Raw genomic sequence first — 24403 nt, forward strand, 5'->3', positions numbered from 1 at the left:
AATAACCTGAATCGACCCTTGGACTTTGACCCTTGGACTGATGGACTTCACGCATATAAGATGATGTATGTTTTACATACCCTCCGTCACCTGTGTGTGTCAATCAACCTGGAACATTTCCCAGTGAAGCACATTGACGCCGCATGCCATTGGTCGAGTTGGAGGAAGCGGGGCGGGTCCAGAGGCAAAGCTGTCTGCGATTGGACGAGAAGGGCAATCTTGCAAGTTCATGAGGCACTTTCTAAGTTCGCAGGTTGGATGGGAAGACTCAGAAGTGTCTGCTGCTGTATCTGTGACAGACTGTGGGAACTGAAGTAAATCGACGAACCACGGTAAGAATAAACCTACATTTTGACGTTACCAGTGTTTATATTCCAAAGCAACAGCGTCTGTTTTTTGTTCTTCTATTGCGTCGACAACGTAGTTTTACTCACTTTTTCCTGGTAGCTCGGTTGACACTTAAAGTGGAAAGTTGTGTAATGTAATCTAATTTATTTGCTTTTTAAACTTCAGTGCTTAAGCCTGCTCACACTAGTCTTCAATGAGTTTTTTTCAGAAGTGATATTTTTTAGTTTATCTCGGTTATAAGTTTTATTTTTCTTTGTGCTCACTGCCATATGACATTTCCTGTCACAGACATCACGCCCCTTCTCTAAAGCGGTCTCAATAACTAAAAGATACATTATTATTCTATGATGCTGTGTGTGTGAACTGCTGTAAACATGCTGCTTTTACTGACAGCCTAACATTGTTTTCCTTATGGGCTGTCCTCTGGTTTATTCTTTTGACCTTTTTTGGTAATTTCCCCTGCTGAGACCAGGATGGTGAGATTTGGCCTACAGCTGTTAACATTCATTTGGCTGTGTTTTGCTCAAGAACAAAAGCTACATTTAAACTAATAGCAGATCACTGTTTGACATGGTATTAATAATTTGAGATCAGGCAAGCTGTCAAGTAGCCTCTTTAAATATGACTGCTATGAAAATGTGATGTAACCCAGCCTCTTAAAAGCTTAACAGGTTATATTTGTGAGTAAAAACCGAGTACAGGACATAGAAAAGTACATTTTCCTCTGTTAAAAGCATTAGATTTGTGGTGCAGTTAAAATAATTATTGTAACTCTGTCCTTAGAATACATTTCTATCTCTATTTTGTTCCTTATGGCCATTTTCTACATGCTCTGTCTCCACTCGCTCTAACTATATTTAGCCAGTATCTATTTAAGCCATTCCACTATATGCCTCACAATGCTCCGAGGGCCCTAGGCTAGATTCAGTAGACTTCTCTTGGGAGACACTCGATTAGAAGACCTAAATTGCGGAGCTGGGACAGAATTGAATTTGGCGAGTGAAGTGTGTCATCATTACCAGACAATGTTGTGTTAATGTAAGCGGTTAGCTTTCAGTGATAAAAGCCAGACCCATGATAAATATGTATTTCTGTTATGTTCTCCTCTGCTGTTTTGAGAGGAAAGGGCTTCATACAGCTGTAAAACCTGACACTTGTATCTGAACAGGAGGTGAAATTGAAATGTCAGTCTGTTTCCGCTTGAGTGATCTGGATCCTGGAAGGTGTTTTGTTAATCAGCAACATAACTGTTGACAGAGATTCAGGAAAACAGCACTGTATGTTTATCTTGCAGTACATTGTGAACCCAAATTCCACATAGGAAAAGGTATATCCATTATACAGTGGGAATGTACCGGTTTGTAGACAGACCAGTAACTTTCAAATGGAAACTCTCATTATTCTGTCTGTATCTTAAGAATGGTGCCAGCCTTAGTTACCCCTGTCCCGTGCCAAAACATTTCCCAGCTAGTCAAAAGCTAGGGTGACCAAAAGGCCCACAACACACACAAACTACTAATGAAGGACTCAATGGTTTCAGGGAACTGGACTTCCTGCACACTTAAACACATGTCCTCAGACACACACACACACGGGGTAATATGTTACAGTAGCTCCTTTATTGTCAGAATGGGTGGGGCTGAATAGCAAAGCCATGTATTCAAATCCAGAGCATGGGTAAAGAGAATATGTAAATATCTTTTAGCTGCAGTACTCACTGTCACCATAATTGTGGGCTAGTGTCAATCTTCTGAGTAATGCACCTGCTCAATGGGGTTGTTGGCAGTCGCTACAGTAACAAGTGCATTTTTTAATTGCCGTTATAGAAAAATGTAGGATTAGCATAGTTTTAGAATCACACAACCAGCTTGATGTATAGACACAACACACAAAAGAGTACATGTTTCATTTGTCTTATTCTCAGTGAACTTCTGTAATCTGTTTTGTTTGTTCCTCTTGTGTTGCAGGAGACAGGTACAACCTCTAGGGGGCCATGTCTGGCGTCAGCAGTGCTAACAACAGCTGGACCATCGTCACTCCTGAGGTATCACCACTCAGTTAAGAGCTTAGGAAGTCACTGTGCATGACCTCATTGAAAAATCCTTATTTCATTGAAAAAAGCTCCTTGTCCTAATTTATTTTCTTTTGGGTCACCTTGATATTAAGTAGATATTGTAAGAAGACGTCAGGAGTGCAAACTGCCTTGAAAGAAAAACGTAACTTCTAAATAATTATTTGTTTGTTAACTACTTACCCTGTGTTACATTGAGTTCTCAAAGAAACAAATGTTTGTCTTGCATGGTAAACGAAGAATCAAAAAGTGGAGATATTTTTCATGCATTGAAGTTAATGGTGCTGAGTTTAAAACCTAGGAAAACTATAACAGTTTAGTCTCTCGAAAACAACTAGTGCCTTATTTATTAAAACACATCCGGGTAAACAATCTCACGCCTATGCAGGTGGGCTACTTGTCCTTCTGAGTCCATAGTATTTTAAATGGCTAGGTATTAGCAGAAATGCATGTGAAGAAGGGAGCATTTCATAAAACTGGATAAATGAGACTTGGATCATACTGCATGTTTTGTGAATTTATTTTGTTCAATTTTCTGTTTATATCGCAGCCCCCATTTACTTCATTTAATTGGGACTCTTCTCTTTTTTGGATTTATTTATCATAAAAGGATGCGCACAATGTTTTCTTTAAGAAAAGTGTGGGCGGAGTGTTTCTAGAGGCACTGGCCTGAGGGCTACACACACACACACACACACACACACACACACACACACACACACACACACACACACACGGTGATAATGTTTGTTTCCTGTTGACTGTTTGCTTGTCCTAGGAGACTTTAGCTGAAACCCTGAGGCCTTTAGCGGAGGAGGGGACGGAGCACCATGAAGAAAGCCTCACATCTGCAGCAGGTGATTGTCACAATACATTTCAGGATAGTGAGATTGTGTTTGACACAGGAAATATATCTCACACAAAAACCTGTTATAATATCTAGTCTATGAGTTGCTTTGCCCATGGGTCTTCTTTGGTAATAAATAGAACACAAAAACCTGAACAATTTCAAATAATGATGTACATTACCACAGCAGATCATTTTGTGCTATCCACACACTTATCCCAAGTAAGATATGCTAACATTTCAAATAGTCCCGTTTTAAATATATTTAACAACTGTCTTCCTTCCTGCGTTGTTTCTGTGTTGGATGAAGCAGGTCCTGGGGAGAGCCGGTCTGCAGAGGGTGCAGAGGAGGCAGGGTCAGCGGAGGAGCTCCCTGAGGAGCGCCACCACCTGGTGAGCCAGCAGTACACATCATTTTCTATTATGTTTTTGTTAATCAGCTCAAAAACAACGGTACAAATATTTGAGTTTAAAAATGTAAAGCATGTGCACAAAATGCAGAAATGCACCACCATGTCACTTTAACCTATTTCTTGTGTTTTAATTCAAAGCAATATCTCACTATGGACTGTCTGTCAGAGAGTTAGATTGACACTCCAAACTAATTTAATTTCTGTCCATGATGATACGGCTACAGCCAACAGCCGGCTAATTTAGCTTAGTACAAAGACTGGAAACAGTTGGCTCAGTTTGAAGGTATCAATATCCTCTTGGACCATTTTGGACTATTTATTGGCCAGTTAACTTCCTGAAGGTTGCTTAGCAACTGGTTCTAGCCCAAAACATTTCCAGCACATATCCCATTGTAAAACAGTAAGATTGTTATTTGTACCTATATTGATTCTTTTACAAAAAAAATTCCCTAGGTATTAAACTAAATATAAAGAACAAATAACAGTTTTAGGTAGTAATCGTGTTACTCCCCCCCCCGGGTCCATGAGCTAAACTGAGCCAACATGCTTTATATTTACCATACTGTTCAACATGTCTTGTGCTATTGAATTAGTCACATAGCTTCAGTTCAAACCTCACAGGAGTTGTAATGACCTGATTCTTGTCCCAGCTATCAGAAGACAAAGCAGCAGAGCTAAGTGAAGACACGGGAACAGAGCAACAGCCCCCCGTGCGCGCCGCCGTCACTGAAGCCCCCCCTCCCAGCTCTCTGGAAGTCTCCGACAGCCTTGTTCCTGGCAGTGATGAACTCAGCCAATCAGAGGGCCTCCCAGAGGGCCCGGCAGGGGCCAGCCCTGACCCGGACTCTTTTTCTGACTCCTACACCCACATAACCCCCTCCCCTGATGAGCCCCCATCCTCCCTGCTGAGCACAGAGACTCTGGGAGGGGGGGAGTTAATAGAGGAAGTGGAGAGGCTCGTACAGGAAGAAACGCTGCACTCGCTGAACGGGGAGGAGCTACAATATGAAGGCGAGGAGTCTGACCTCTTCCCAAGAACAGCTGACTTAGGGAAACAGGCAGGTATGATCAACACAACTTTAGTCATGTCATTATTAGAAAAAAGGGACAGTGATACTTGTCACCAGATTGTTTTGGTGTGAGTTACTCAGTGTTGGAGATATCTGTCGTATAACAAAACTAGATAGCACTACGCTTGCGGTGCTCAGAGCAGCAAATAAAACACATTTGACACACTTAACATAAACAGGCTTGTGCTAACTCGTTGGATTATTTTTAGTATGGTGGAAAAACAATAGATCCTACGTGAAACTGCTCACAACAAGGTCTGTTGATTATCTTGAGTAACCCTGTTATGTTATGATTGCCATCTATTCCCATAATATCAAAGAGAAGGCAGACGTTTTTACCGGTATCTCCAACCCTCAGCATCTCACACCAAAACAATCCAGATTGATAAATAGCACTGCAGGTGAGAGGAACATGTATTTTTGATTGTTGGGTTAACTCTCTGTTCTATATCCTCAGCCTCTTTATCCTATGTATGTTCTTCTATAAAGATGGTCCACTGGTATGCCTGTATTCTTTCCTTTTATTTGTTGGACACTAAGCCGGATGTACTATTTGTGTTTGAAGTGTACTTGGTGGACCAGCTGGTTTTGGAATTGTTCAGTATCTGGGCCAGGAGGTTGTCTGCAGAGGCGTTGGTTGGTACGAGGCAGCATGATGTGACAGAGGCTGCATGACACCCTGCAGAAGTTAATTGGCTTCAGAGGGACTGGGTCCTCTAAAGTTTTTTGCAGTGTGGCGTTTTTGCTCCGCAGCTATTTTTCTCGCTACGGCATGAAAAAATGAGCCTTCTTTTGCTCTGTTGTGCATTTCTGTTGTCCTCTTTTGGTTTACCAACTAGAGCTCAGCGTCAGAGAGTTATTTACAGAGCCCTTTAATGGTCCCATTGCTCTTTTTACAACAAATTGGGATGGCAGTAGTTTGGAAGGTTTCCCTACCAGAAGTTCCAAAATGAACCATTTTAATTAGTTTCTGGGCCATTTATTCAACATTGAAGTCTTATTTATGCAAATTAAAGGAACATGAGGAAAGCAATGCAGTGAATGAACCAGCGTTCCATGCACAGCAGAGCCAATAAAGAAGCAGGTCTGATCTCCCAGCTGGAGTAAACTGCAGCTTCAGACTGTTTACAGCGCTAAAGCTGCTGTGCTATCTAACATCAACTTTGTAATTGCAACAGTTTAGAAAAAAACAAACATGAGAGGAAACGTAATTGTCTCATAGACACATTCACATTACATTATCAGCCGTTTTTAAAGGACCCATGACATGCTTTTCCGGTTATTACTTGTCCCCTTGTGTGTTATGTAGCTTTTTCAGCATGTAAACGGTCTGCAGAGTCACAAACCCTCAAAGTACACCCTGTAGCGAGTAAAACTCTAACACAGAAAAGATGCTAACACAGAAAAGATGCTGCCCCAGAACGCCTCGTTGGAGAGTTTCTTTTCCATTTTTTTTTTATGTGTGTATGCTCCGGCCGAGCTCGGGCCAGGCCTCACCGTGTCTCGCCGAGCCCACGCAGCAACCAGGAAACGACCCCAGTAACCCAGCTCACACTGTCCGCTCCTCGCAGCATCAAGCCCCGCAACGTCCCGCCAACACGGCACCCAGACCCCACGCAGCATTCTCATGTTTGTCATTACTGGTGTCATTTTCTGGTTGCTAACGCCATTGTAACACATAATCACATGTTCCGCTGTAACAGTGGTGGACTCATCAGAACAGAGTGGGCGAGCTGAACAATCAGAGCACAGTGGGCTCATAGGGGGGGGGGGGGGCAGGAGCTCCAACAAGCCGTTTAGGACAGGGAGTGAATACACATACTATACATGCTGTATGAGAAACCAATGTGAGTTTGGAAAATTGCACAATATAAATCTATTCTAGTATACCTCAACAATGGAATTATGATCAGTAGAAATGGCCATGACATGGGACCTTTAAACAATTGGGACTCGGGGTAACCATGATGGCTGCACAATTCATCTAAATTTGATCTAAATAGCAATATACAATAGTGAAATGTTCAAACTGCAGTCAGTGATATATTGTGTAAAGGTGATATATGTTTAAAAACATCAACATCTTCTTTAAAAGTCTCACCATGATCCTTTTGCAATCAAAGACAATGTGGTTAATGTTTCAAAAAGTGTCATCCTCTCTAATCTCGCGATCATATTGCAATTACAGTTGAAATAATCGCAATTATTGTTTTTGCAGCTCAAGTACTCATAGACTACATTAAACCTCTGCAAGGTACAACAGCCTCTCATTCTCTCCCTCTCCACTACCCAGACTCCCCCGGGGATTCAGAGGTGGGTAAGGAGGGAACTGAGAAGACGGGTGAGGAGCCAGGGTCGGAGGTGAGGAGGAGGAGGTCTCTCTTGGCAGCTCTGGAGCGCATTGGACGGGCGGAGGAAGAAGAGGAAGTGGAGGAAGAGTTTCAGCTGCCACGGCGGGACGATGACAGTGGGTTCTCTGTGAACAAGTGCCTCCTGGGGGCTCTCATTCTGCTGGGCCTTGGCACCATCTTTCTATCAGGTAGGATTTCCCTAATGAACATTTGCAAAGTTGAACATCTGTGTTGAACTTTGGATAAGTGAAGTTAGTCAGAGGAATATTTCCTAAGTTACTGCATTAGCAGACAAAGGGTGCTCTGAGACTGAGGTGTATTGTACCTGCAGGTGTCTTCATGGACCTGGATGAGGGTACGTTATGTGTGAACATGTGTGTGAGTCAGTGCATGTTTGTGTGTCTGAATGTGCACGCAGAACGTTTTTTTTGTTTTACATCTAAAAGCCTTTAGAGCACTGCATGCAGACGTGTGTGAGCGAAAGAGAGAATGATTTTTCCTTGAGGCTTGTTTGCTGATATGTAACACAATCCTTATCCGGCAACACCAGACATTTAAACCTATGAGTATGAACATCATATCGTTTGAAGTGCAATGCCCATTTTGGAGATTTTTGTTCGCTGTTCCTAGCATGATCACTGTAAAACGTTTTAGGAAAATAGTGTATAAGGAACAGACAAGTTGCACATTGTTGTTATTTTAATATTGTTTGGGAAGGTGGCATTTTCCATCACATGCACTGCTTTTGCTTGTTTTCTTTGACAGTGTGTTCATTCACATGAACATTAAGCTTTAAATAATTCATTTGCAGAGAGTGACTATGGCACAATGGAGCTGAAAGATGCAGAAGTACCCGGAAAACAGGTCAGTCTGACGCCGTATATATTCAGTCTGTGTATTCTCTCTTATTTATTATAAATACCATTTGTGTCCCTAGTTTACAGCACAAGGAGTACTACCCTCATGCATCTTTAGTGTGACCACCCACAACACTCGCAACATTACTCCTACTTTGTACCAACTTTACAACTCTGCACTCATGTTCCCTCACTGCTCCACTAGTCTGTCTGGCCATCTTGAATCTGAGATGTCTAAAGTCGTTGTGCTGTGTGTCTTTTGTTGACAGGAGTGGCTTAATCTAGAGGTTCCTCCGCTCCCAGTTGATGCTGAGAGCACAGAGCTTCTAAATAAATTAGACGAAGGGAACCAGCAGATTTCTGTGCTACAAGCCCAACTTCAGGTGTGTGTGTGTGTGTGTGTGTGTGTGTGTGTGTGTGTGTGTGTGTGTGTGTGTGTGTGTGTGTGTGTGTGTGTGTGTGTGTGTGTGTGTGTGTGTGTGTGTGTGTGTGTGTGTGTGTGTGTGTGTGTGTGTGTGTGTGTGTGTGTGTGTGTGTGTGTGTGTGTGTGTGTGTGTGTGTGTGTGTGTGTGTGTAATATATTCTCACAGGAACCTCTTTTTCTCTCTCTTTCTAACAGGCACAGGGAGAAGAGCTAAAAGTAGCCAAGGGACAAGCAGCAGAGGGAGCAAAGGAGCGGCTGCGCAGGGAGGAGGAGGAAAACAGTAGGTTGAAGAAAGAGATGGCTTCTCTCCCTGTGCTTCAGAAAGAGGACGAGAGGCTGAAGAGAGAGCTGGAGTCTGGCCCTGCCCTACAGAAAGAGCTAGAAACTCTGAGATCCACTGTGACTGAATTAAAACTCCCCCCAGGTACAAGAATGATAGTGATCAGACAGCTAGCGAAAGTGCAGTATGGTTCTTCCCCTTCTTTCTTTCTGTTAATTCAATTTTCATATCTCGTCTTTCTCAAGTGACTTTTTGTTTTCCTTTCAGCAGCAGAAGCAGCTCCTGTGACGCTCACCACACCGCCCTCTAGTGTCCAAACAAAGGACAGCACACAGGAAGCAGCTGGACCCACAGAGAAACCGCTCACAAAGCCTTTGGAGGACCAGAAGGAGACGAAGAAAGATGTGAAGAAGGATACAAATGAGATGGGCAAGAAGAAGGAGTGGAAAGAGAAATCTGAATGGAAGGAAGGAAAGAATGAGCTCAAAAGTGGGGGTAAAGCAGAAGGGAAGAAGGGAAAACATGAGCAAGGAAAGTTTGAAAAGGAGAAAGATAAGGAAGGTAAGCTGAAGAAAGCCAGTGATGAGACAAAACAATGGAAGGAGAAAGACTTGAAGAAAGAAAAGTCTAGCAGAGGGGATGAAGGAAAACCATGGAAGGATAAGGCAGAGAAGAAAGAGTGGAAAGGAAAGAGTGAGGGGAAAGAGAAAGCTGAGGAGAAAGACTGGAACAAAGGAAAGCATGAGAAAGTGAAGGAGGGTAAACAGTGGAGCGGGAAGGAAGAGAAGAAGGATTGGAAGGTAGGAAAAGACAGAGGAGAGAAGAACAAGGGCAAGGAGGAATGGAAGAAGGGAGGGAAAGGTGGCTTCAAGGAAAGTGGCAAAGGGAAATGGGAAAAAGCAGATCGGAAAGAGAAGGGAGAGAAGAAAGAGTGGGTGAAGAAGGAAAGTGACTGGAAAGGAAAGAACGGCAAAGATCACGGCAAAGGAAAGGGTGAAAATAAAGAGTGGGAGGAGAGGAAACATCCAGAGAGGAAGGGGAAGGAGGAGAGGAAACAGTGGAAGGATGAGAAGGAGTGGAAGAGGAAAGATGAGAAGAAACAGTGGGAAAAGAAGGAAGAGGCGTGGAAGAGAGGAGGGGAGAAAGACGGGAAACAGAACGGGGATCGGAAAAAGGACGCATCAAGCTCCCAGAAACACAAATCTAACGGTCACAAAAACCACAAGGAAGAGCCTCTGTGGGTGGACAGGAAGCCCCCTCCCACTCACAGCAGACCCTCCCTGGATCAGCCCGAGTACTGGGAGCAGCAGAGAGACCGCCTCCAGCAGAACCCCAAAGCCACGCAGCAGTGCAGCTCAGTGGAGACCTGCGCCCAGGCGGAGGGGCTGCTGCCCGTCCCCCTGCTCCAGTTCGAGGCCATCCTCCAAACCTACCTGTCCAGAGCAGAGGAGGCCGGGGTGGCTGCCTCCAAAACAGACGAGCTCAAAAAGCTAGCCGCCAAATTCTTCAAGGAGGGACTCTTCGTCCACGAGCAGACGAGCTTCACGGAGTTCGTGGAGGATTTGGAAGATATCTTGGAAGACATGGTGGAAGAACATGAGGATGCAGAGGAAGAGCACAGTGACCTAGAGGACAGTGACCTAGAGGACGAAATGGAGGAGTTCGGAAAAGAGGTCATAAAGAAGTTTGCAGCGCCCGTGGTGGCTGTGGAGAAAGAGGGGAGGGCCAAAGGGGAGGGGAGGAAGGAGAGAGGACGCGGCTGATGATGGGATGGATGGATCTGTCGAAAGTAGCTTAAGAGCAGTCATGACGGATGAGAGGGTATTCAAAGGGAACATTTGATATTGGACCACAAACGCTTACCAGTATACATTTATCATCCTGTCAGCGTTTTAACAGGACCTTATTTTACCCTTCTGTCGTCCGAGAAGTTCAACTTATTATTCAATTTCACTGTTTTGGGACGTTTTGTATTTGACCTATGCACACACACATTAGTCCCTGATAAGGCAGAAAGAGAGTGCATTTGTGTTGGGATGGACTTGGATAGAAGACGAGACTACAGAAACAAGTGTAATGCAAACATGACATAGCCTTTGTGTGCTCTTTCTTCAAAAACTCACATCTCTTTTATTTGTGGCTGCAGCTAATGTTGAATATCCGTTGGTGTGGAAGTTATTTCTACTCCTTCACTTTGCATAGGAGAAATCAAACCTGTTAGATTAGCGTTGATGCTACTCCTCATTGACAGCTGCTGTATAGTCTTATCATACAACACACCTCTGCACTGATGTCCTGTTCACTGAACCTACATGCCCTCTTTGTTTGTATTGCTTTAGCTTTGCACTTAATATTAGATTATATTCAAACCATCTGTTTTTAGAAAGGGTGGGATGAACTGCTGAAACAGTTTAGTGAATATTTAATTTGAAAGTAGAGAAGTCTGTATTGATTTAGTTTTGAATGTTTGTACATATTGCATTAAATGTGTTTAAGGACTATGCAGAATTACATAGTTCACTTATTTATAGAGTTTGGCATAATTTAGATACAAATATCTTTGGTTGGCACATAACATATCAACATGTTGAGCTTTTTTTGTTTCAGGTACTGAGTTAATGTCGTGCACTAAGGTTCCTTAATTATTGTTTTATCGGGAATTTTGTTTTTCTTGATGAGGTTGGTTGTAGCACTGAGGTCGTGGGGCATAGTTTCCCAAAAACGCATTTAGTACTTGCTATCTGTTTACACGCTAACTTATTACATGTTGCTAAATTAAAGGTCTAAAGCCACATAGAGATCTTCGGAGGGTGTTTGCAGAACCACATGCTGTGGGCTTTGTGGCAGCATCGAGAACTTTGTATGTTAGGATGTTTTCTATTTGGCCCTGTTACTGTTGCAAGAGCAGAATAATAAATGTGGCGCATCGCTGGGATTAAATAACTCTGTTTTGTCTGTTTTGGTTTACATGTGCTTTTAATTACACACATTGATTTCAGCTCCTCGTCAGAATTAGATGTCCAAGTCCTTGGGATTCTGCACATTTCGAAAGAAGGTGAGTTTTTGTTTTGTTGGTAATTCATAATAACAAAATTGTTGTTTAACCAGTTGTCCCACCTATTTCTTTTGAAATCCAGTGGGATCTGTGAAAAGCTGTTTGCTGACAGATCAATGATACATGACTGATATATTATTGTTCCTTTGCAGATGAATCACCTCCTTTCTCCTTGGTTTGCCTTTCCCAGGCTGACGGTAACTTCTCCTCAGGGGGGAAACTTTTTTTGGCAGTTTCTTCCTTTTTATATTCCCTGTATCCAGATGGGTGTGGTACTGGCCCAGGGTAGTAGAGGGAAAACAAGAATGAAAATCGAGACAGTAAGATTGAGTATGATGACTCTATGCCATTCAGTCACATATTGTCAGTCAGGCATGGTGCCTTTTTGAGACTATAAACTGGAAAAAGGCCTTGTTAAAATACTATACTTTTTAATAAATACTATTGATATGTTGTAGATACATAACTAATATACTACTAATGGAGGCGTGTGGTGCAGGTTCATACCCCACTGCAGTCAGCATGTCGCTGTGTCCCTGGGCACGACACATCACCCCAAATTGCTCCTGTGGGGATTGTCCACAGTATTGAGTATGTAAGTCGCTTTGGATAAAAGCGTGTAATAAGTAACATGTAATACCAGTGAATTAGCAGTGGTTCTCTGCATGTGAAGTACTGATATAACAATGTGAGCAGCTGTTCCTCATAAGGTCTTCAATCTGCTTTACTGTAGCTTCAGCGGTTATGTCACACACTCACAAAAACACTCAATTAAACTGCTGTCTTTTCAACTAAATGCTTACTCCCATGCAGATTTACATTCCCTAATGCTCACCTCTCTGTAACGGATAACCAAGTAAAAAAGCCTGTGAAAAGAGACACGTAAATAAACCCTTAAGTGCTGCTACTGTATATAAATATAACTTTAAGGTCATCTGAGCTTCCCACACTTTTTTATTTGCATGAAACTTAAAGCAGAAAACAAATGCATCTCCTCTGAGGGCCTACTTCTGCAGCAGTGAGTTTGGCAAGCTGTTTAGCCCGAGAGCCCCCGGTGGAGGGGGCTGCAGGTTTGTTTTTTTACGACACCGTGTCTCAGGGCTTCTTAATATTTAATAACCTATTAATGTGTCATACCAGATTAACGGGAAGAATCTCAGCTAACTGACGATGCGAACCATTTTTACCAAAACAAAACACAAGTCTCATAAGAAGCGTCTAAATGACCCCTGAGTGAAAAAAATGCTAACACACTGGGCACAGAACTCAAGGTAAAGATACCCTTATTACTTATTGTAACTGCACATACAATATATCCGATTAAAGCTGAGATTCCACAGATTATATAGGTATTAGTATCATCAATGAGCAATCAGAACTCGCCACAGGGGAAGCAAACACAGACATCACAACACGTAGCATTACGGAGCAAACACGGGAGATCGTCTCACCTTAGCTATTATTCTGATCAAAAGTCGTGTTCAATGGCATTAAAATGATAAAAACGCTGCTGAGGGTTAATCCATAGGTTAATCCAATGTGTCTGTCACTTTGAAAAGATTATTGATAATCCATAATTCAATTTTTATGTTAAAATCGGAGAATAAATATTAGCTGCTAATGGTAGCCACCAGAGTGTATCGCAGCTTCCGGTTTTGGCTACGCGTCACTCTGTGAATTGTTCTGGGAATGTCATTTTCGAGCCTGAGACCTGAAAAACAGGCTCAGGGATTAACAGGTTGAGGAAATTCAAAAAGTATGGATTATTTTTAAAATATTGACCAACAATTCCTTAAATACAAATATAGAAATCATTAGACAAGTGCCTGTGGAAAACCCTGATGCTTTTATAGGACTACAGTATGTGATTTCTTCGCCCTCTCTCATTTACTATGTGAGAGCAGCTGCACTCCTCAAAGAGGGCCGAGGGAATGGAAGAGAAGAACAGAGGACTGCTGTTTCAGGTGTAAGGGGATGGGTGTGTGTGCTTGTGAGTGTGTGTCTTGCAACTGAGACAGGAAAACGAGGTGTGGGGAAATGTGGATGATAAAGCCAGTGTGCTTGTCAGCACTAACTGCATCCCTAATATGCCAATTGTGCACATCCTGTCAGAGCTTTGGCTAAAATGATACTATTCCTCTGAAGTGAAACCCAAGTGCCCAATTCTCAAAAGTTTTCTCAACACAGTGTAATTATTTCTGATGTACTGCTGTCTTTGGGCTATCTGCAGCTTCTTTCCCAGAGTTTCACACCCTTATAAAGCTTAGGAAAAATGTGAGACTATGTTCTGCACATTGGCATAAAGTGAGTAAACATTAAACTATTTGTGGTATGCTAAACGCGTCCTTACTCTGATTGTTAGTCCTTCTTGAAGGAGGTGATTCATACAGCAACACATACAGTGGGGCAAAAAAGCATTTAGTCAGCCACCAATTGTGCAAGTTCTCCCACTTAAAAAGATGAGAGAGGCCTGTCATTTTCATCCTAGGTATACCTCAACTATGAGAGACAAAATGAGAAAAAAAAATCCAGAAAATCACATTGTCTGATTTTTAAAGAATCTATTTGCAAATTATGGTGGAAAATAAGTATTTGGTCAATAACAAAAGTTCATCTCAATACTTTGTTATATACCCTTTGTTGGCAATGACAGAGGTCAAACGTTTTCTGTAAGTCTTTACAAGGTTTTCACACACTGTTGCTGGTATTTTGACCCATTCCTCCATGCAGATCTTCTCTAGAGCAGTGATGTTTTGGGGCTGTCGCTGGGCAACACGGACTTTCAACTCCCTCCAAAGATTTTCTATAGGGTTGAGATCTGGAGACTGGCTAGCCCACTCCAGGACCTTGAAATGCTTCTTACGAAGCCACTCCTTCGTTGCCCGGGCGGTGTGTTTGGAATCATTGTCATGCTGAAAGACCCAGCCACGTTTAATCTTCAATGCCCTTGCTGATGGAAGGAGGTTGTCACTCAAAATCTCACGATACATGGCCCCATTCATTCTTTCCTTTACACGGATCAATCGTCCTGGTCCCTTTGCAGAAAAACAGCCCCAAAGCATGATGTTTCCACCCCCATGTTTCACAGTAGGTATGGTGTTCTGTGGATGCAACCAAGCATTCTTTCTCCTCCAAACACGTCTAGTTGAGTTTTCACCAAAAAGTTCTATTTTGTTTTCATCTGACCATATGACATTCTCCCAATCCTCTTCTGGATCATCTAAATGCTCTCTGGCAAACTTCAGACGGGCCTGGACATGTACTGGCTTAAGCAGGGGGACACGTCTGGCACTGCAGGATTTGAGTCCCTGGCGGTGTAGTGTGTTACTGATGGTAGCCTTTGTTACTTTGGTCCCAGCTCTCTGCAGGTCATTGACTAGGTCCCCCTGTGTGGTTCTGGGATTTTTGCTCACCGTTCTTGTGATCATTTTGACCCCACGGGGTGAGATCTTGCGTGGAGCCCCAGATCGAGGGAGATTATCAGTGGTCTTGTATGTCTTCCATTTTCTAATAATTGCTCCCACAGTTGATTTCTTCACACCAAGCTGCTTACCTATTGCAGATTCAGTCTTCCCAGCCTGGTGCAGGTCTACAATTTAGTTTCTGGTGTCCTTTGACAGCTCTTTGGTCTTGGCCATAGTGGAGTTTGGAGTGTGACTGTTTGAGGTTGTTGACAGTTGTCTTTTATACTGATAACGAGTTCAAACAGTTGCCATTAATACAGTTAACAAGTGGAGGACAGAGGAGGCTCTTAAAGAAGAAGTTACAGCTCTGTGAGAGCCAGAAATCATGTTTGTTTGTAGGTGACCAAATACTTATTTTCCACCATAATTTGCAAATAAATTCTTTAAAAATCAGACAATTTAATTTTCTGGATTTCTTTCTTCTCATTTTGTTTCTCATAGTTGAGGTATACCTAGGATGAAAATCACAGGCCTCTCATCTTTTTAAGTGGGAGAACTTGCACAATTGGTGGCTGACTAAATACTTTTTCCCCCACTATATCTTGCTCTAGATAGCTGGGGTTGAATCTGAAAATTCTATTCATTGAAAAAGGTCAGCAGTGTTTTGGAAACATGGTTTACATTTGAGTAGTTGTCTAGAAAAGACCCTGGTGTCCTCACCACTTACCCACACAAATACCTGAGTTTATGAGCTTCTCATTTGTGTTTCCAGTTTCTGATCCATCCCAATTTAGGCTTCATCCACATCATAAATGACCTGTATTATAGAATAGATTTTTACAATAATCCACCATACTTCCTGTCCTTAAATAAAGGCCCGAAGATCAGACCGGACCTTCTCTTGGCTTGTGATGGAGTCCCAGTTCAAGGCGTATTGGTATTCCTCTGACACTGTGAGCAGAGGTGAAACGGGTAAGATTTGAGCTATTCCTAACTTTATCAAGCTAAGGCTTTCTGTTTAACAACAACACTGCAGAGATGCACCAGTGGAGTGTAATTTTGTCTGTACAAATCTGCATTATGCAAGCCTGAAAATGACACTTTTCTATTCTTCTTGAGTAACATTTGCCAAAAGCTGAAGTGTTTTAGGGAATCAATAAACATTTTTATGAGGATGTATTAGGGGTTGGATATCCAAAGAAGGAACACATAGGTTTGTGGCTGAAAGTCAGAAAGAGCATGTTGCTGGCCTTATCTGTAGATTTTGGATCAGCTGCAACCGTCTTCCTGCTCTAAAGAAAAGAGCATTTTAAAGTTAAACTGATAAAAAAATCAAAAAGATGTTCTAAGTTTGCTCTGACTCTCTTTGTTTGCCATGTCAAACATAACTCCTCACAAGGGCTGATTCGTATTGAAATGGTTATCATCTGGATACCACATTGGCCCTTTTTGCTGTGACCATATAATTAACTGTTAGTCATACTTGTGTTCTAAAGGCCATTTTTGTTCTTCTACATAAAAATACATGTGGTCTCACTCTACTTCTGAGTGGAACAACAGTACTTAAAATGAATATTTAGCTATTTCACTCCTTCCTGGATCTAGAGTAGTTATATCATGCTGTAACAGTATATTAGAACATTTGATGTTTCACTGCACACTAACAATGAGTATTTTATGGAAGAAAGAGTTGGCAACCTTCGGAGAATTCAGTTTCTTTCTAGCCTTGTGTACTTGTGGTTGTGTTGCCGTGTTCAACCAGAAAACAATTGCATAAAGTAGCAGCTTCTGAGGCCAAACACAAACTACTGGGCAGCCCTTTGTGGAAAATTCCATGTGCTTCCATCGCATGGAGTGTTGAAATATTCCCTTTGGTCACTAGATGGTGACAGAGCTTCAGATCCTAGTGCCAAACCACTTCTGCTGACGAAGCATAAATTATATAACTGCTGTATGTGCCAGTGGTGTCAGCTTGCCTCTGTCTCCTCGCCCCACACACACACAACCAATAATATCTCAGTCCACTCTAGCTCTAACTACTACTTTTTTTGTTGTATTTTATGTGGTGTCTTCCTGTTTTCCTGCAGAATGCTGCTGACTCACCAGCTCATGAGTTCATTGGACAAGAACAATGATGGAGAGCTCAACTTCAAGGAGTCCTGGCAGCTGATTGGGCATCTCCCAAACAAGCATAGGAGGGGTTCAGCCAATAGAGTGTCCTCAGATGCTCTGTAACAGTTGCAGGCATGTAACTCCCTTGTCTGTGTGCCAGTTAGAAAAAAAGGGTTAAAAGCCCAATTGAAAACACCCTAAAGCAGAGTAGTCTGTGTTTATTTCTCCTGGTTCTCTCACCAGCAACTGTCATCTGGCACACACTCTGACACACAAGTCACTAATGAACAATTTGCAACATTAGCAATACTAAAAACCAGTTCTAGCTGTTTCTCAGACATACACACTCACATCTGCTTGTGCTTACAGGTCTATAAGGGAGTTTCAGAATGGTAATGTCAGAAAAAGTGTGTGTGTGTCTTGTGATGTTCATCTCCCTCTCGAACACAGAGTTGTTGTGCTGGCAGGCAAGATGTTGTGTTTTAAGCTGAAAATAAAGTGTAAACAAAATGTTCCTTGCTGCTCAGACCTTGATTTTTTACAGTGTGTTTGAAAGTTTATTTTCTATTGAACAGTATATTTTCCTTCGTTTCACCACTGGGTACAGTTTTAGGGTGTGGCATGAGTACATCTTGGAACACACGCGCACTTAGCCATGAGTGCGCGCATGCCACTACACGTTGAACGAAAGTGTGCCAAAAAAGTTCAAATATAAAAACAGCTATTTAAAAAACAAAAAATATGAACCAATCCACATTAAAAAGCCTTGTTCTGTTTTCTTAAACAACGGAAATGTTTGTTACAAAAAGTTGGTGCAAAACGTCTGTGTTGCTTAAGCTGCGCCTCTTTTCACATTCCTTCTTTCCCAAGCACACGCCCTATGACAACGAAAAAAACGTTGGCAGGAGTGAACAGTTAAATCACGGAGAAGATATGTGTTAATCTAGCGCAGTCTGAAGAGGAGGATCTGTGAGAAACAAGGAGTGCAGTAACCGACACAGTTTCTTTCTTGCCTTTTGTTGTTCTATCCTAACGGTGAGTCTGATACTTTTCTGTTGTGTCTATGTAATTAATTGTGCTGTTTAATAAGTTACATTTATTTCTTCTTCTGTGTCATACATGTTGCATAATTAGCGGGCGTCTCTATTGTCATACCCAGCGTGATGGCCACAGGAATCGGGTTCTCCTTGGTAATTTAACCCCCATCCCTTTACACTTCCAGAGACACCGGAGTCTCGACTCACGTTTACTTATTAATTTGCGGTGTGTCAGTTCTTCCTCTGGCCTCTCTACAAATTATCAGGATTATTTAGGGACAAATGTAAACTCGGGCAAGCCCCTGACATCTCCGTTACGCACGGTGCGCTGACTAGTTTTGGCATATGCGCCAAGGCCATTTTTGCCCCGTTAAACAGCCATACTGATCACTGTACCGACGGTCAGATTTGGGCTGTTATCAGTCTGAATTATTAACGATATGATAAGACTCCGGTAGCGAGACTCGAGTAGCTTTGACCTGGTGTGACGCGCAGGAGAAATGCCGACCAGGGCGACGACAGATAACATGGAGGAAATGAGTCAATCACACCCAGCCCAAACAAAACGAGCAGGGTGGAGCTGATCGCTGGGACTTATCAATGCTCAGGAGCTCATGAACTATCAAGTAGCAGAATAATGGCCTGGGAGCTTTGTGTGCAGCCTGGTAAAAGCCGAGAAATGAAGGATGGACAGACAGTTTGTGGTGTCCGGCTTCAGAGGGGGGGGGGGGGGGGGGGGTCATGGCCTGGGCTGGGTGGCCGTATGCCTGACATGCCTGTAAACTGGTTTGGACTTGTTGAGCCTTAAAGCTAGTGAGTGATCTCACCAACGTATGTAAGTCCACAATGCTGTATTTGTTCTCTCAGGTAGGTGCACACACACTTAAAACAAACTGTAATTGTTTGGAGCTTCATTTTCATATAGGTAAAATGACATAATACATAGTACAAAGACACATTTAAACACAGTAACATTTATTATAAGACATGTATGAATATTTATTTATAACTTTACCTGAAGCTGTATGCTTGACCTGGGAGACCAGTTTAAGAATGCAGCCTAAAAAGTGGTACAAAACATGACCAATTAGAGAAAAGGATATAACAGAAAAACACATGCTAAAATAAGCAATAGAGACGACATGTAATGCTCTTAAATTCCGCCAAAAGATACCCATATTTATGTGTTGCATATATTTTTAACATATTAACATGGAACTATAACTTAACCAATTTTAAAACCGGATAATGCAGTTTACAATCTTCAGACCATAATTTAATGGGATAGCAATATATGTCTGAAGTATTGTAAGAAACAGGATAGAAAAGTAAAAAAAATTTTTTTTATTTGTTCAGATGCTTTTTATATTTATTTAATAAACTTTAGTTAGGCTTTGAAAAATATCAAAAGTAGCAGAAAAAATATCAATCTATCGTAGCTTTATGCAACTGACAGTGGTTCATATGGACATACAAATATCCTATTTCAAGCCAAAAACATGTGAATCAGTGAACTAATGTTTGTGGTGCAACATTCAAGTGAAATGCCAAAAATAATGAGTAAAGCCAACAAGCTATGCTCTGGGCCTCACACGAACATTTATTACACCATAGTCAAGATAATCCCTTCATGCCGAGGCTGCAGGATAACCTCCTCTGTTCTAAGCACACACTCCCTGTCAGGCCACATCCTGCTTATCTGACAAACCCTACGACAGGCACCTTGTGTAATTCTGTGGCCTCGATGTCTCCGGGTCTGACTGAAGACTACTTGGTTTCGTGCTTATTTCATTACACATTTGGAAAAGACACTAATGGAGGGTGGCCTGTCAGGCATTTTGATATATAGCCTGTAAAGAATACAACCACACACACACACACACACACACACACACACACACACACACACACACACACACACACACACACACACACACACACACACACACACACACACACACACACACACACGGTCTGCAGGCTCCATGCTGCTATTAGTCTCAGAGAGGGTGTTGGGACAATTATAGTAACCTATAAAATAATGATGAACAGCAAGCTTGTGTGTGTGTGTGTGTGTGTGTGTGTGTGTGTGTGTGTGTGTGTGTGTGTGTGTGTGTGTGTGTGTGTGTGTGTGTGTGTGTGTGTGTGTGTGTGTGTGTGTGTGTGTGTGTGTGTGTGTGTGTGTGTGTGTGTGTTCTGGCATGTTAGGGAGTCATGAAACAGAATCCAGGGTGTGTGCCTGCTCTCACTCACCCAGTAATTAGGTTAATGCACCAGAAGTCCTAATTGGTGTTGTCCCTCTCTAGTGTGTGTATGTGTGTGTGAGTGTGTGTGTGTGTGTGTGTGTGTGTGTGAGTGAGAAGGCCAGGGTGGGTGCTCAGCCTGAGCATTGAAGTGTGACGACTGTGTCAGATAGGAGCTTCAGCAGCTTCTACAGTTACTCCGACAACATCGCCACAGGCCCCCCCCCCCCCCCCTCATCATTACCCATCCTGTGGCCGCCGCTGCCTCCAGGTAGTTTCCGATACTCAGTGGAAACCCTGCAGGAAGGCCTCGCTCCCCACTGCTGCGATACTTATCGACTCTACTCAAGTATCTGCAGCATTCATTCAGGCCCTCTTTATATTCTGTGAGCAGTTGCCTTAGAAATGTTGTTTGTTGAGACAACATAAAGATAAATGGGAACAGAAACCTAGTTTGTGGAGACAACAGAAAAATAAATGGGAACAGAAACCTAAAGAGGCCCCTCTGCTGGCCGAAATATTTTGTGTTCACTGCCTTAATAAAGTCTGAAGATGAAACATTAGGTGCCAGTTTCATTTAGCATTGAGTTAGCACACAGTTTGCTGTGTTATCAGCTGTCTTAATGTCATGCTATCTACCAATAACATACAGTGTCAAATATCAAAAGTGAAAGTGAGATATTATTGTCACACTGTGTCGCAGCTGTAATTCCTACTTCAATAATACATACCTGCTGTAAACATAACAAACTAAAATATATCGAAAAATTTCCATAATACTCTGTTTTTGCAGTTAGTACACAATTCATTTTATAATTTTTCCATTTCAGAACTAAAAGTATTTGTATCTGTTCAATACTTTACGTTCTTTATGTATCTCTCATCACCACCACAAAGGTATATATACTTTTGTGTATATATTACTGCTGTGATTAGTTCCTCTATTTTCTTCTTGCACTGCATCGTGAGACAGCAGACCTTTTTCACCGCAGACATCTTAACTTGTCATAGTAGCAAAAGCACAGGCGTCGCCAATGACATTACGGATGGTTCTGTTCTATTCAGGTGTCCCAGTGAGCCGTGACGTTGTAACAGAGAGCCGCCATGCACAATACTAGGAGCCTGAAACCAAAGCGGCTAAATGGAACAGGGCCATCATTAGTTTTATTATTTACACCTGTGCTTTTCCTACTGTGACATGTCAACACGTGTTCTGTGGAAAGGCCTAAAGTTAATCAACAAGCTCATTCAGGAAACAAATTAATCTGTGGTTTCAGTATGCAAACTCACTGTTTTGATACAAGATTTAAAATCCCATGAAAGCATACATGTGTTTCCATTGCCTATGTCAAAGGTCAAACTAGGAATATGCAGTGAGTGGAAATAACCAATCTTAAAACAGTTTGTCTCATGTTTAGATGATGGTTTAGCTTTAAAGTACTCGTAGACCATCTCAATAACAGCAGCATTAGATGTTTCAGACTAGTTTAATCTTTTGGTACTGTGTTATGTTCATATTTGAGCACAGTAAGCAGTGTATTCGTACAGTTTTAAGGGCGGTGTGCAGCAGCAGCAGACGAGCAGCAGGCAGTAATCTGAAGCTGTGGCCTCACGCTGGCTTCTGGGGATCAGATGTCCACCGTCAGAGATCACAGCTCCCATTGTGTTTACCTCAGAGACTCCCCTCCTCTTCAACCTTCCATCACCCCTTCTCTCTCGCTCTGTTTACCTCAAGATCCTCCAGGGTCTGCAACCCCCCTTGTCCCTATTTTTCTATGCTGACATCACTTGTGTGTCTCACCTTTTTCCCATGTTCATGTTCATGTTTATGCTCTGATAAAGACATTAGAAGTAGAAGAATTACACTTCAGTGTCTCAACCTGATGAAAGGCATTTCAGCCAGATTTGCTTTGCTGATTACAACTGTTTTTTTGCAGAACTATACGTTTTTTTTAACTGAAATCATTACATTTCATTTCAGTATTTTTCTAATCATATCACACATGCAACATGAAGTGGAATGCTGTAAAATGACTTGATCTTAGTACTTTGTAATATATAACAGAGTTAATTAGGAATCTTGATCTATGCACAAGGATTCCAAAGTCATGCTGTGCTCTCTTCCCTGACTTAATAACTAAAAATAAGCCTTTTATCCTCCTTAGACCCCCATGTAAATATATTTTCATATTAATAAAATACCTAGGAACTGTAGCCAACGGCATGATGTCTGAGTGTCTAAGATATGGCAGTATCTCTCTTTGCCCACTTCCCTTACTCAATTCTTCACTGTGTTTCCTTAGGCGCGTTCACACCAAGTACTTTTCCCACAAAGGTTCCTGAGAACTCATTAGTTCTCATGAACTAAGTACAGATCGCGTTCACACCGGAAATTAGTTCCTGGGGGTGGATTAGGCAATTGAAGCCGCTGACGTCACTACTTCTTCTTCTGCTTTGGGTTTACTGGCCGCAAACAACTTCACAGTGTATACAGCCGCCCAAAATCCCCGGCTGGAAGTCCCTGGAGTTAGGGACTGGCTTCATAGATATATATACACACCAGATATATATATATATATATATATATCTATGACTGGCTTCAGTAGAAGCTACTGGGACTCCCAGCAGCTTCTACTGAGGCCTTCCGAGTAAATGGCCAGAACGCCGACACCTCCTCATCTCCACCGCTCCCATGTTTTATTTTGTGTTGTCATAAGTTAGTCTCTCTGCGTTTCTGCGCTGGGCTAATGCTAATGCTAATAATGCAATGCGAGGATAATAAAATGGCAGCTTCACAAATGTTTTTGGGAGTTTGACGGGGCGTGGTTTGCATTCCGCCCAGCCAATCAGACACAGGAACCTTTTTCTCCCACGAAAGTCCCTGCTCTCTAGAAGGGACTGAAAAGGGGGTAAAAAAGGTTCTCTATAACTAATTTAGTTCCTGGGACTTTTTGGTGTGAACGCAACTAAATCGTAGTTCTCAGGAACCTTTGTGGGAAAAGTACTTGGTGTGAACGCGCCTCTTCTCTCTCTCTCTTTAGATATGGAGTCAGCCATAAAGACTGTGGTCACCACGTTTCTAAGTTCTACCAAGGGGAAGGAGAACCTAAACGGAGGCGGCTTCCAGAAGCTGGTAAAGAGCAAGCTTGGTGGCCTAATGCAGGTAAGGAACTAAAGAAGGTTTAGCCTTTTCGACAACACTCTTTGCTGTACAGATTATTCATCAGAATATATGATAGTTTTCAAAGATCTTATTCTGTCTTTCCTTTTGTGTGCAGGATACCAACTGCTCCTCTGCCGTTAAGGAGATGCAGTCCGGATTGGATGCGAACAATGATGGAAAGGTCAGCTTCCAGGAATACCTCACTCTGATTGGCTACCTGGCCTCCTCCCTCAGTGCGAGCAAGACTGGAGCCACTGCAGATGCATCATAGATGTTAAACCACAGTGTTTGTGGGAGCAGCATTCATTTTAGAGGATTTTTAAGTATATTTTTTAGATTTCTAAATGCTAAACATCAGATATACATTTTTTCAAAACAGTCCATACTTTTTATTCAGTTAATCAACCAGTTGTGTAATGCTCTTAATGTCCAGATCAGCCTTTTTTCATTCACACCATATTGATCTCCACTGTCAAGGACACATTGAAGGACTCTAAGATGGGAGTGTCTTTTTTATACCAATTATATACCAGATACTCACTGTGTTTTCAGAATAAAAGCTTTATACAATGAAACTATATTATCTGTCTCAGAGTTTTTCTTAAGTTGCATTTTCATTTAATCGTTTAAGTGATGACGGTACCCATTGACTTCCAATATAAAATACTCCTGGGAAACCCAACAGAATAAGCTATGTGTCTCGTGGTTTCCCTGATATGGTTTGACAT

General features: G+C 42.1%; 2 protein-coding genes across 8 annotated transcripts; both read left to right on the plus strand.

Annotated features, from left to right (window-relative positions):
* The first annotated feature begins 180 nt into the window (after positions 1-180).
* Positions 181-11604, plus strand: pbxip1b (pre-B-cell leukemia homeobox interacting protein 1b). 7 transcript variants are annotated; one of them, XM_079694319.1, is made up of 12 exons: positions 181-332; positions 2316-2392; positions 3198-3276; positions 3577-3659; positions 4330-4741; positions 5315-5389; positions 7043-7288; positions 7432-7455; positions 7912-7964; positions 8227-8340; positions 8577-8661; positions 8929-11604. In XM_079694319.1, the coding sequence occupies exons 2-12, from the start codon at positions 2342-2344 to the stop codon at positions 10422-10424; spliced, it is 2718 nt and encodes a 905-aa protein (XP_079550445.1). In that variant the 5' UTR covers positions 181-332; positions 2316-2341; the 3' UTR covers positions 10425-11604. The 7 variants fall into 7 exon arrangements, with proteins under 7 accessions (XP_079550445.1, XP_079550446.1, XP_079550440.1 ...); XM_079694320.1 differs by having other exon boundaries at positions 8932-11604; XM_079694314.1 differs by having other exon boundaries at positions 182-332; positions 8577-8805.
* Positions 11605-18108: 6504 nt separating this feature from the next.
* On the plus strand, positions 18109-24255 carry LOC307012945 (protein S100-A16). Its single transcript, XM_079640149.1, has 3 exons — positions 18109-18267; positions 23554-23675; positions 23791-24255. Exons 2-3 carry the CDS (start codon positions 23556-23558, stop codon positions 23944-23946), a joined length of 276 nt encoding a protein of 91 aa, XP_079496275.1. The 5' UTR covers positions 18109-18267; positions 23554-23555; the 3' UTR covers positions 23947-24255.
* Positions 24256-24403: the final 148 nt, after the last annotated feature.

Source organism: Notothenia rossii, assembly GCF_949606895.1.
Source record: "Notothenia rossii genome assembly, chromosome: 7".
NCBI classification, from domain to species: domain Eukaryota; kingdom Metazoa; phylum Chordata; class Actinopteri; order Perciformes; family Nototheniidae; genus Notothenia; species Notothenia rossii.